The sequence below is a fragment of the Mus caroli genome, chromosome 11 (assembly GCF_900094665.2).
Source record: "Mus caroli chromosome 11, CAROLI_EIJ_v1.1, whole genome shotgun sequence".
Taxonomy (NCBI): Eukaryota; Metazoa; Chordata; class Mammalia; order Rodentia; family Muridae; genus Mus; species Mus caroli.
In genome coordinates, this window is record NC_034580.1 from 36131593 (window position 1) to 36142504 (window position 10912).

At 42.2% G+C, this 10912-nt stretch overlaps 2 protein-coding genes across 3 annotated transcripts in view; one reads left to right on the top strand and one right to left on the bottom strand.

Annotated features, from left to right (window-relative positions):
- Window positions 1-3672, bottom strand: part of Hmmr (hyaluronan mediated motility receptor) — a 33561-nt gene extending 29889 nt beyond the window's left edge. Inside the window, exon 1 of the mRNA XM_021175487.2 lies at window positions 3577-3672. Coding sequence (XP_021031146.1) covers window positions 3577-3622 — 46 coding nt within the window. The 5' untranslated portion in view covers window positions 3623-3672. The remainder of the gene's footprint in view (window positions 1-3576) is intronic.
- A 240-nt stretch (window positions 3673-3912) lies between these two features.
- Window positions 3913-10303, top strand: Nudcd2 (NudC domain containing 2). 2 transcript variants are annotated; one of them, XM_021176991.2, is made up of 4 exons: window positions 3913-4407; window positions 6265-6313; window positions 6809-6885; window positions 9413-10303. In XM_021176991.2, the coding sequence occupies exons 1-4, from the start codon at window positions 4219-4221 to the stop codon at window positions 9494-9496; spliced, it is 399 nt and encodes a 132-aa protein (XP_021032650.1). In that variant the 5' UTR covers window positions 3913-4218; the 3' UTR covers window positions 9497-10303. The 2 variants fall into 2 exon arrangements, with proteins under 2 accessions (XP_021032650.1, XP_021032649.1); XM_021176990.2 differs by having other exon boundaries at window positions 3915-4407; window positions 6734-6885.
- The last annotated feature ends 609 nt before the right edge of the window (window positions 10304-10912 follow it).

The window sequence follows — 10912 nt, forward strand, 5'->3', positions numbered from 1 at the left end:
GCTTGCTCAGCCTGCTCTCTTATAGAACCCAAGACTACCAGCCCAGGGATGGTCCCACCCACAAGGGGCCTTTCCCCCTTGATCACTAGTTGAGAAAATGCCTTACAGCTGGATCTCATGGAGGCATTTCCTCACCGGAAGCTCGTTTCTCTGTGATAACTCGAGCCTGTGTCAATTTGACACACAAAACCAGCCAGTACAACTGACCCCTTGTCAACTTGGCACACAAACACATCACTATTAAACCTCAACCCTTATTTTCTTATTAATCCCCAAGATCTAAATAACATGAAAAGTCACAGTCTTTACATATTAAAGGTTCAATCCCTTTAAAATGTCCAATATCTTTTAAAATTAAAAGTCTGTTAACTGTGGGCTCCACTAAAATACTTTCTTCCTTCAGGAGGGAAAAATATCAGGACACAGTCACAATCAAAAGCAAAATCAAACTACAACCATCAAATGTCTGGGATCCAACTCATGATCTTCTGGGCTCCTCCAAGGGCTTGGGTCACTTCTCCAGCCATGCCCTATGTAGCACATACCTAGTCTTCTAGGCTCCAGATGCCTGTACTCCACTGCTGCTGCTGTTCTTGGTGGTCATCTCATGGTACTGTCATCTCCAAAACACTGCTGTCTTGCTGTATGTAACTAGGCTTCACCAATAGCCTCTCTTCATGGTGCCAAGCCTCAACTACTTTGCATGACCATTTCAGTCCTGGGCCATTAATTGCAACTGAGACTGCACCTTCACCAATGACGTTCCATGGCCTCTCACAGTGCAAAGCCTCAGCATGATCCCTTCATGCCTTCAAAACCAGTACCATGTAGGTGACTCTTACACATTACCAAGTCCAGCCACAACACAAGGTACAACCTTGGTTATCTCTGGAACACAGTCTCTGTCCTCTCAGAAAACACTTCCTAGAAGATTTTACCTCAATTGGTGCTGGTTCCTTCTTAATCACTGCTAATCTCTTAGCTCCAGCTAACCAGCACCAATAGTCCCAGTAATGCAAAAGTTTCGATTTAGTAGTTCTGGTATCTTGTTAATCACAGCTGATTCTTCAGCCCCAGCTAACCAAAACCACAGAACCATCACAATCAATACAGCAACAGCCCCGATAAGAGTCTTTAATCTTCCCTCTGAAATTTCACAAGCCAGGCCTCTATCTTCTGTGCTGTTCTCAACATTATCTTCCAAGCTCCTACACAACATCCCACAGAGCTCTTAACATCCCAATGGTTCTTCTAGCCCAAAGTTCCAAATTCCTTCCACAGTCCTCCAGAAAACATGGTCAGGCTGTCACAGGAATACTTCACTATGTTGTTACCAATTTAGTTTAGTCAGGGTTTCTATTCCTGCATAAACATCATGACCAAGGAACAAGTTCGGGAGGAAAGGGTTTATTCAGCTTACTCTTCCACATTGCTATTCATCACCAAAGGAAGTCAGGACTGGAACTCAAGCAGGTCAGGAAGCAGGAGCTGATGCAGAGGCCATGGAGGGATGGTCTTCACTGGCTTGCTTCCCTTGGCTTGCTCAGCCTGCTCTCTTATAGAATTTATAATCTACTTTCAATTTTGTTCAGCCCATTCTCATTCACCTTCCAGATCTCAATGTGGCCATCTAGCTTTTGCAGAATCCTCAAAAAAAATCAGGCTAGAAAATTCTCATCGCATTGTCTATAATTCCTAACAACTTATTATGCTTTCATAAGGATTTATTTACTTTATCTCTACATTAGACTTAAGTGCTTGCAATTTTGGAGTAGCTTCTATTCTTCTAGTATTTAGCTCATAGTTATGTTGAGCAGTATAGAAAAAAATATCTTGTTTGGGATGTGAGAATGGACTAGGCTTTTGTAATTAGCCACAGGAGGACTCAAAATCACCTGTGTCTGACAAGCTACAGAAAACACTGTAATACGGAATGCCAGACACTTTGTAGACATAGGAAGAACACATACACACACACACACACACAAAACCAAACCAAAAACCATTAGATTCGCTCCTTTATCCCAGGATGCTTTAAGTTTCCTTGAGGTAGAAAAAGCTGCCATGGACTTTTAAATATTAAATATCTGACATATCATGTTTGACACTGTAAGCCTTAACTACTGCTCCTTAAAACCAAACAGCAGCTGAGCCATGTGTTTTGTGCAGGTCTCTTAAGTTTCAGTACTTGGGAGGTGGCAGCAGGAGTATAAGGCTAGCCTGTGCTACAAGAGACCTTGTCTCAAAACAAAAACATCTCATCTACCCTGTTCTGTAGAACCTAAGTTGTCTGAGTCCCCTGGAAATGGTGTGGCCATGGAGATGGCTGTGTCTGATCACTCACTTGACCTTGTGAATGGAGGAACGTGGATAGAAATCAGATAGACTACTAACCAGTACAGGCTACAGAGGATATTAACTGGCCTTTCATCTTCCACTCCATCACTTACTTGCTGGCTGCATAATACAGTCAGAAACTCCCTCAAGGTTCTCATTTGTAAAGAGTACAACTTTGGTACTTTTCTCGTCTGGCTGTTCAAAGGAATAACATATAGACCTTACAACAGTACAGCTGCACAGTTAGCATCTATCACCTCACACCCAAGGCTCCAGTTACTTGTTCATAAACCTCAGTCCTTAAGAGCAGAGCATATATCCTTGGAAGCCTGGGTTCCCACTCCATTTCTGCCAATTTAGTTTCATAATATTGAGTAGATTTCAGTCTCATTTTTCGTTTTCTTCCAACATGCTATTAATTTGTTGTTGGTGTGAGTCACTGACAGTCTATGTAGCGCAGGCCACTAGGTCTGGAAATGTCTTACAGGTGAAAACATTAAAAATTACTTTATTCTAACTGTTTAAATGCTATCACCATCTACACTCAATTTACTCTGCCATCTACACACCAAGTTCTGGTATTCTATTGTTAAAATGCTGAACATTACTTAAGAATTGTTTCATGAGATGGCTCAGTGGGTAAGTGCACTGACTGCACTTCCAAAGGTCATGAGTTCAAATCCCAGCAACCACATGGTGGCTCACAACCATCTGTAATGGAATCTGAGGCCCTCCTCTGGTGTGTCTGAGAACAGTAGCAGTATACTCATGTCAATAAAACAACCTTAAAAAAATAAAATATTAAAAAAGAAATTCCAAAGAATTGTTTCGCGAGTGGAAAAGAATCCGTGGGCAGCTGTCTTTACTGAACAGATTTCTCAGTCTTCATGCTTTTATATCTGAATGCAATGTCAATGCAGAAAATTCTAAAGAGAGTAACTTCCTTTTGAAAAGAAAAGTAAGTCGTGCCTGCCAACTCCTAATCCCCTTCAACCAGCTGTGGTTTGTCCATGGTGTTGATGGCATATTTTGGAATCTCACGCTTGAAGACTCGCTGTGTGCGGGGATGACCTCATTACACGCAGGGCCGCGTCTCTACCATCCCACACTGCGCTAGCCAGGTGTCTACTGCGTGAATTTGGAGAAAAACAAACACCGCCCCAGCCCTAATCTGGCTTTTGAAAGACTGGGAAACGAGGGCACATCCCCTTCCCACCCTGTTCCCGCACCCGTACGTACCCGAAGGGTCATTGAATCTCTTCAGGGGCGCCTTAGGAAAGGACATTCTGACGCCTGGGTCCAGGTGCGACAGCAATCAAACGCCCCAGCAAACTGTCAGCTCGCCTGAATTCAAATTTACCCCAACTTTCCCCCTCAGCCAATCAGAAAACCTAAACCTATCTGGCCAATCCTGCATGAGCCAAAGAGCATGCGCACGAGATTCCTACCGCCGCCCAATCGGAAGGTTTGTAAGTTTAAGCTAGCAGCCAATAAGAGGCTCCTGATCGTCGCCTCAAACAGCTCTGTCCAATCACTTCTGGTTTTACTCAGCTTTACAGGGTAGCACAGTTCGCGCAAGCGCACTTCACAGGCCCGTCGGAATTTTAGCGTCACAACAGGTTTAAAGATCGCAGGCACTTTTCTCCTTTGTTCCGGCGTCAGTGTTCTTTGGATGTCAACATCTCTAGGCTTCGGTCGATTTCACCAGGGCTCACGAGTGTCTTAAATGGGCTCTGAAAGGGAGAATTTTGCACACTCGGACACGCCAGTTTGGACTCTTGCGCATGTGCAGTGACCCCAAGGCGCCGAGGGCAAGCCCAGAGCCTAGTCCCGCCGGTGTACTGCTCTCCCGGAGCCCTGTGCCTGCGTGGCGCCTTCAGAATGTCCGCCCCGTTTGAGGAGCGCAGCGGGGTGGTTCCTTGCGGGACTCCGTGGGGACAGTGGTACCAGACCCTGGAGGAGGTGTTCATTGAAGTCCAGGTGCCCCCGGGCACTCGCGCGCAGGACATCCAGTGCGGCCTGCAGAGTCGGCACGTGGCTCTGGCCGTGGGTGGCCGCGAGATCCTCAAGGTAGCAAGCCAGGGCTTGTCCCGAGTTCTTTCTTCTGGCTTTCCCGCACCCCGAGCCCTAAAATTCACGGTGTCAGAGGGATGACTGCTGGGTGTGGCAAGGTTAGTTCCTGGCTGGTAGAAAGAAGTGGTAAATTGTTCTGGCGAGGGGTCTCCACGGAGCACTGCACCCACAGAGCAGATCTTGCGCGGGTAGAACTCGAAAGATTTGTTCTCCACTTTATTTCTAAAATAGGTTTGGGGTGCTTTTGTTTCCTCCGGAGTTCCTGCTGACAGAAGGCTAAGTAGGTCAAAAGAACGAATATGCGTCTTCTGGGCACCGATGGAGGTCCCAGAGACTAGACAAAAGGATTCTGAACTCTGTTCATGATGTGTAGGCTAATACAGGTACTTACAAGCAAGGCTAGGGTAATGGGATGAGGATTCAAAGATGTCAGATTGGTTTTCTAAATAATAAGTTTCTTGCATGTTGATCTTCATGATAGTGAAAAAGTGTGTGAAGTTACTTAATTTCACCAATTTTTTAATCTGGTCACATTTCCCCGTTTTTGGTTAAGAATTTATTGAGACTCACATAACAATTAGACTACACCTAGATTAGATGCCTAGCCTGTTGGAAGATGACTATGTAGTGTAGTGGTGAACGGAGACATGATACTGTGTTTTGTAACCTTGGCCAGGAGAAGAAAAATTAGTCAACAGCTAATTGGACACCAATTTCTGCAATATGTGATTTGAACCTTTTTAAGAAACTGGCCTTTTCTAATGCCAGCTTCTCAAAAGAGATCGAACTAGCTTTAATAACATTGACTTTAAAAGAGAGAGCACTTTTAAGGCAGGTGTTGTGGCGCACACTTTTAATCCCAGCATTTGGGAACCATAGGCAGGTAGATCTCTGCGAATTAGGCCAGCAAGCCAGATGTACTAAGCCAGCTCCGTGATGCTTTGATCCATTAATAAAGTTCCTCATGGCCGGGCGTGATGGCGCACGCCTTTAATCCCAGAGGCAGAGGCAGGTGGATTTCTGAGTTCGAGGTCAGCCTGGTCTACAAAGTGAGTTCCAGGACAGCCAGGGCTATACTGAGAAACCCCGTCTTGAAAAACAAAATAATAAAAAAAAAAGTTCCTCATGTTGTGGTGGCCCCCAACAATAAAAACTGTCCTTGATACTTCATAACTGTAATTTTGCATTTATGAATCTGTCATTAAATATCTGGTATGTAGGATATCTGATATGTGACCTTGAAAGAGGTTGAGATGAACAGTTTGAGGACTGACAGACTCTGCTTCAAGAAAACAAAAAAACTCACCAGGTGGTGGCTGTACACATCTTTAATACTAGCACTCAGGAGGCAGAGACAAGATTTCTGTGAGTTTGAGGCTCTTGGTCTATAGAGCAAGTTCCTGGGCAGCCAGGGCTACACAGGGAACACCCACCACCTTAAAAAATGCAAAACAAAACACAAAAGAAAGAAGGAAAACAAAAATTAGAACATTTTTTTCTAGTTTTAGTAGGAGTCCCTGTCTTGTTCATATTAATTGGTAAAGCATTTTATATGTTATGTTGCATTCTAGCATAAAGAGTAGTATGTCTTCTCCTGATTGTGTAGTGGTGGTGGTCCCTGTGTCTTCTCCTGATTGTGTAGTGGTGGTGGTTCCTGTGTGTTTCTTCCATGGTATAGTTGTCAGATTTGTAAACTGGACTCTGATTAGGCGAAAGTTCAAAGTTGAGCACCTACAGATAGGGGAACTTGGCCTAAGATGTGTCTTAGCGTGAAATGAGCCAAATCTTAATGATGAGAATTTATAAAGTTTAATGACATACTGTAATTCTATTATGTTATGTTGATTTTTCCAGGGGAAATTGTTTGATTCTACAATTGCTGATGAAGGAACATGGACTTTGGGTAAGAGAAATCTGTTATGGTTCATACACTTAAAAATTGGATCACGGTATCATTTCTCCTTTATATTAAGTCTTGTCTTTGTAGCTGTGAAAGATGGAGAAAAACGTGTTGAGAGCATTTGTCTATCAAAACTACCTAATAGGGGGCTGGTGAGATGGCTCAGCAGTTAAGACTGACTGCCCTTTTGAAGGTTGTGAGTTCAGTCTCAGCAAACCACATGGTGGCTCACAACCACCCGTAATGAGATCTGATGCCCTCTTCTGGCATGTTTGAAGACAGTTACAGTATACTTATGTATAATAATAAATAAACTTTAAACAAACAAACAAAAACAAAAAAATACTACCTAATAGCCTTTGGAAAATACAATGTTTAATGATGCTCTGTAATTTCTCTGTAACTACTTTCTTTTTATCTTAGAGGATAGAAAAATGGTCCGCATTGTCCTGACAAAAACCAAGAGAGATGCAGCAAACTGTTGGACTTCTCTTTTAGAGTCTGAATATGCAGCTGACCCCTGGGTGCAAGACCAAATGCAGAGAAAACTTACATTAGAGCGATTCCAGAAAGAAGTAAGTCAGATGTGGGAGTGAGTATGTACAGATACTCCATTCAAACGCACAAGGATTGATTCATAAGCTATACAAAGGTGTAAAAAGCCTTTTAGGTGAATTTTAAAGTGAATGGTTAGAAAATTGCTTATTATGTAGGTTTCAAATTTCACAAATGTATGCATTTCTGTAGGACCGATTGCTGAACGCACACCAGTAATTCATGAATAACAAACCTAAAGAACTGGACCACTGTGGGTTCATAGTATGAAAGGGAGCCTTCCCTTCATTGGATTCTCCACCTCTTGCCTCTGCCTCTTGATCGGCCTTTTTTAGTGGTAGTTTCTACCGGCATCATGCTGACTTCCAGGTATATGTCTGACCTAGACTTCTCAGTTCCTTGTTGCATATACTCATTTTTCTGTCTGCCAGACGTTTCATGTCCAAGGTGAGCAATCTAATTTTGCTCCCACATTTATTCTACTTTTTATTGTAGTTAATGGAGACTAGTTGTTCATGATTTAGGGTTGGGAGGAGGGGGTCAGAGAAAGCCCAGCGGCTATGGCACTTACCATGCAAGCATGAGGACCAAAGGCCTACTAGAGGATCCCCAGAAACCATGCAGAAACTGCACTGATATGGTGGCTGCCTTAGAGCCCAGTGCTCCTGAGGCAGGGAAAAAGGATCCCAGGCGAGCTAGCTGGCTGCAGTACCTAGAATGTGGGAGTTTGAGGTTTCTTGAGAGACACTCCCTCAATATCAGAAGCAGGAAGAACAAATGAAGGAGACACCTGATGTCTACCTTAGTCCTGCATGCCTTCCTGCACACCCTCCAGGCGACTTGTAGGAAGTCTCATTACATTGCCTTCCACTCCCATTCACAGTGCCACCACTTCACACTGCCCCATCTGCTTGCATTCTGGTCTGGATTACTCTGAATAAAGTGCTAACTCACCTCCTGGACTCTTACAAGCAGTCCTCGGACAGTAGCAATGGCAGAAGTCCTGATAGGGCAAGTCAGATCATGCATTGTTCTTCTCCAGACTTCTCCAGGTTCTTCCTTCTCTTAATGGGGTCATTGATGTACTTTCTTGCCCTACCCTTCCTTTGTTTTTCCCTTTTTGTTTTTCTGAAACTGTCTCACTGTGTATGTAGCAGGCTGACCTTCAACCTAAAGAGTTCTGCCTCCTAAGTACTGGTCTTAAAGGTATGTACCAGCATGCTTGGCTCTGCGTTGATTCTGGCTGGAGAGTTCTGTAGCTTTCAGCTTATTGCTCAGTGAAACACATTTTGACACTGGGCAGTGGTGGTGCACGCCTTTAATCCCAGCACTTGGGAGACAGGCAGATTTTCTGAGTTCAAGGCCAGCCTGGTCTACAGAGTGAGTTCTAGGACAGCCAGGAATATTACAGAGAAACTCCATCTCTAAAAGCAAAAACCAAACCAAACAAATAAAAATCCACATTTTGACTATCCCATTAAAGTCTATAATTTTCTCTCCTAGTTATTTCTCCAACCATACTTCCTGTTTATCTTTTTTATAGCACTTACAAGCTTTAACACTTGGTTGTTAAAATTTGGCAAAATGTGGTTTGAGGAAATTCGGCCTCCTAACCCTAACCATGTCTCCACAGGTTTTCCTGAGACATGCCTGTGTTTACTCCTCAGGATGTTATCTTACACACAGCGTTTCTTGTAATTGAGTGAGACAGTTCATGTCCTCTGCAGAGCCTAGAGTGATTATTACCTGGCTCTTGGGCAAATCAGGTTTCCAAGTTCTGTGCTCTGTGTTTATGGTTTCTTATTTGTATTTCCCTGCTACAATGTAAGCTCCTCTAGAACAACTTATTTGCTAATTTTTGAAGTCCACATTTGTTTAAATGGTATTTTCCAAATAGTAGTTCAAAAAAGGCCCATTAAAGAAATGAAATTTCCCCTGAAAAGTCTTAAAGCTTGAATGAGTACTCCATAATATATAATATGTATCAATATGCTAGTATAAATATCACTCTTAGAACTCTGCATGGCATACAGTAAGCTTCAAAACACCGCTCACTATTAGTTGAGCTTGGTGATACTGACCTTCGTTCTAGCCACTTGGGAGGGTGAGACAAGAGAACCTCAAGTTCAAGGCCAGCCTGGGTGATAAAGCCACACCATGTCTCAGAATTTAAAATTAAATTTAAAATGAAAAAGCTCAGCATAAGTACTTGCTTAGTTTGCAAGAGGGCTGTGTTCAGTCCATAATGTGCCCTCCGGGAAGGAAAAAAGCTTTTAAAATGTGTTTATACAAATAAGCAGATTTTATTTGTTTGTGAAATGGAAAGGAATGTTTCTTCATACAGTTTTTATGATGCTCACACAGGGGCAGGTGTCACTCTAATAAGTGTTTATAGTCTGAAAGCTGGAGTGGCCTCTTAGTTTTAGTTTTACCTTAGGTGAGTTCAAGTTTGATATTGTTTCTTGTTTTTTGACTTTTTTGTTTTTGTTTTTTGTCAATTATGAATTCAGCGTATCCTTGTAAGTTTTAATATTTTGTGTCTTTCAGAATCCTGGTTTTGACTTTAGTGGAGCAGAAATCTCAGGGAACTACACGAAGGGCGGACCAGATTTCTCTAACCTTGAGAAATGACTGCTATTGCTTAGTGTTTCTCTGTCTCGTGGATCCCGGCAGGTGCTGGCAACTTAATGCAGTTGATGATGAGAAGGATGGAGCAGCCGGTGTCTACAGTTAAAAGATTGCCAAGTGTATTTCAATATGGTTGTAAACGATTACATTCAGATATGGTTTGCCCAGGAGACAGAGCAACTCTAATGTGGATAGATGATAACTTTTACTGCTCTGCAGTAAGTTTTATAGGCTACATTTTCCTAATTTCATATTTAATTGTATTTTTACTACAAAAACATTGGAGTACAAATCATATGAAATGAAAAAGGTGCCTTCATGAAAAAATATTTTTTGTGTGTGTGTGTGTGTGATGTAAAAATAATGTTGAGTAAATTTCTGAGTAAGAGTTGTATACCCTTTGTCTAAATATGCTTGTCTGTTCACGGATAGGACAGAACTGGAAATTTTAAGAAAGGAAAAAAAAGTACACTGAAGTACTTTGGATAACTTGAGTTAATGAAAAGTTCTAACTGGTTTGGTGCTGCCTACGTGATTATGTCAAGAAATTGAAAAATGATAAAACCCTAACAACAGAAGAGTTAATTGCCTCTTAATGTCAGAAGACAATTGAGGCCCCTGAGTATTAGTCAGTGGCTTCATTTCATTTGAAAGATTCAGATAAGGTGGTCTAGAAAAAAAGTCTTGCATCCTCTGTTTTTTAATTCTTAAAAAAAAAAAAATTGAAATGTGTGAAAAGCTTACAAGTAAAATATTAACAGATTGAAAATCTTACACTTTTTTCTAATAAATTGACATGTTGTCACCTCAGTATTTTACTTTTTCTTTTCTTCAAAAAAGTATTTTCTCTCAACAATGCAACCATTAAAGTTAGAAAATCAACATGGACATGGTACTACTGTTTAGGCCTCAGACCTATGCCATCTGTGCTGGCCTAATACCTACAGTGTACTTAAAATAAGAAAGCCCTGTATTCAGGGTGTGCTGCTGCAGCAGAGGTCCGCAGTTCACGTCAGCCTGGAACAAGTTCCCTCATTTTCCTTGACTTTACTGCTTGTATCTGTTCTCATGATAGTACCTTGCTGGCAGTGTGGCATCTAACTCACGGTGACACTCCGGCCTTAGTTCCCGGACCCTATGATGGATGGTATGCTTCTGTGCTTGGCTTAGCTTTTGGACTTGAAAATGATGGAAGTTTTGTCTGTTGACTGTTCAGGATGAGGTCTATTGTTGACAATATTCCTGCATCCGCTACCCTGTCATGAATTAAGAATTTCACCCTATTGCTGATGCTGACAGTGTTGCCTTGGTCAGGGAGTAAGATAGTATGTGCTGGGATTTTTTTACTGTGATACCAAGTTTTGGGTGCTTCCTTTGTGGGAAACTAGTTTTAAAGCGCCTCTTGTTTCTAACCAAACT

Coding starts and splice junctions, on each gene's coding strand:
- Nudcd2 (XM_021176990.2), top strand. CDS start 4,219: ATGTCCGCCCCGTTTGAGGAGCGCAGCGGGGTGGTTCCTTGCGGGACT. Junction 4,408..6,264: donor GTGGCCGCGAGATCCTCAAG/GTAGCAAGCCAG, acceptor TGATTTTTCCAG/GGGAAATTGTTTGATTCTAC. Junction 6,314..6,733: donor TGAAGGAACATGGACTTTGG/GTAAGAGAAATC, acceptor TTTTTATCTTAG/AGGATAGAAAAATGGTCCGC.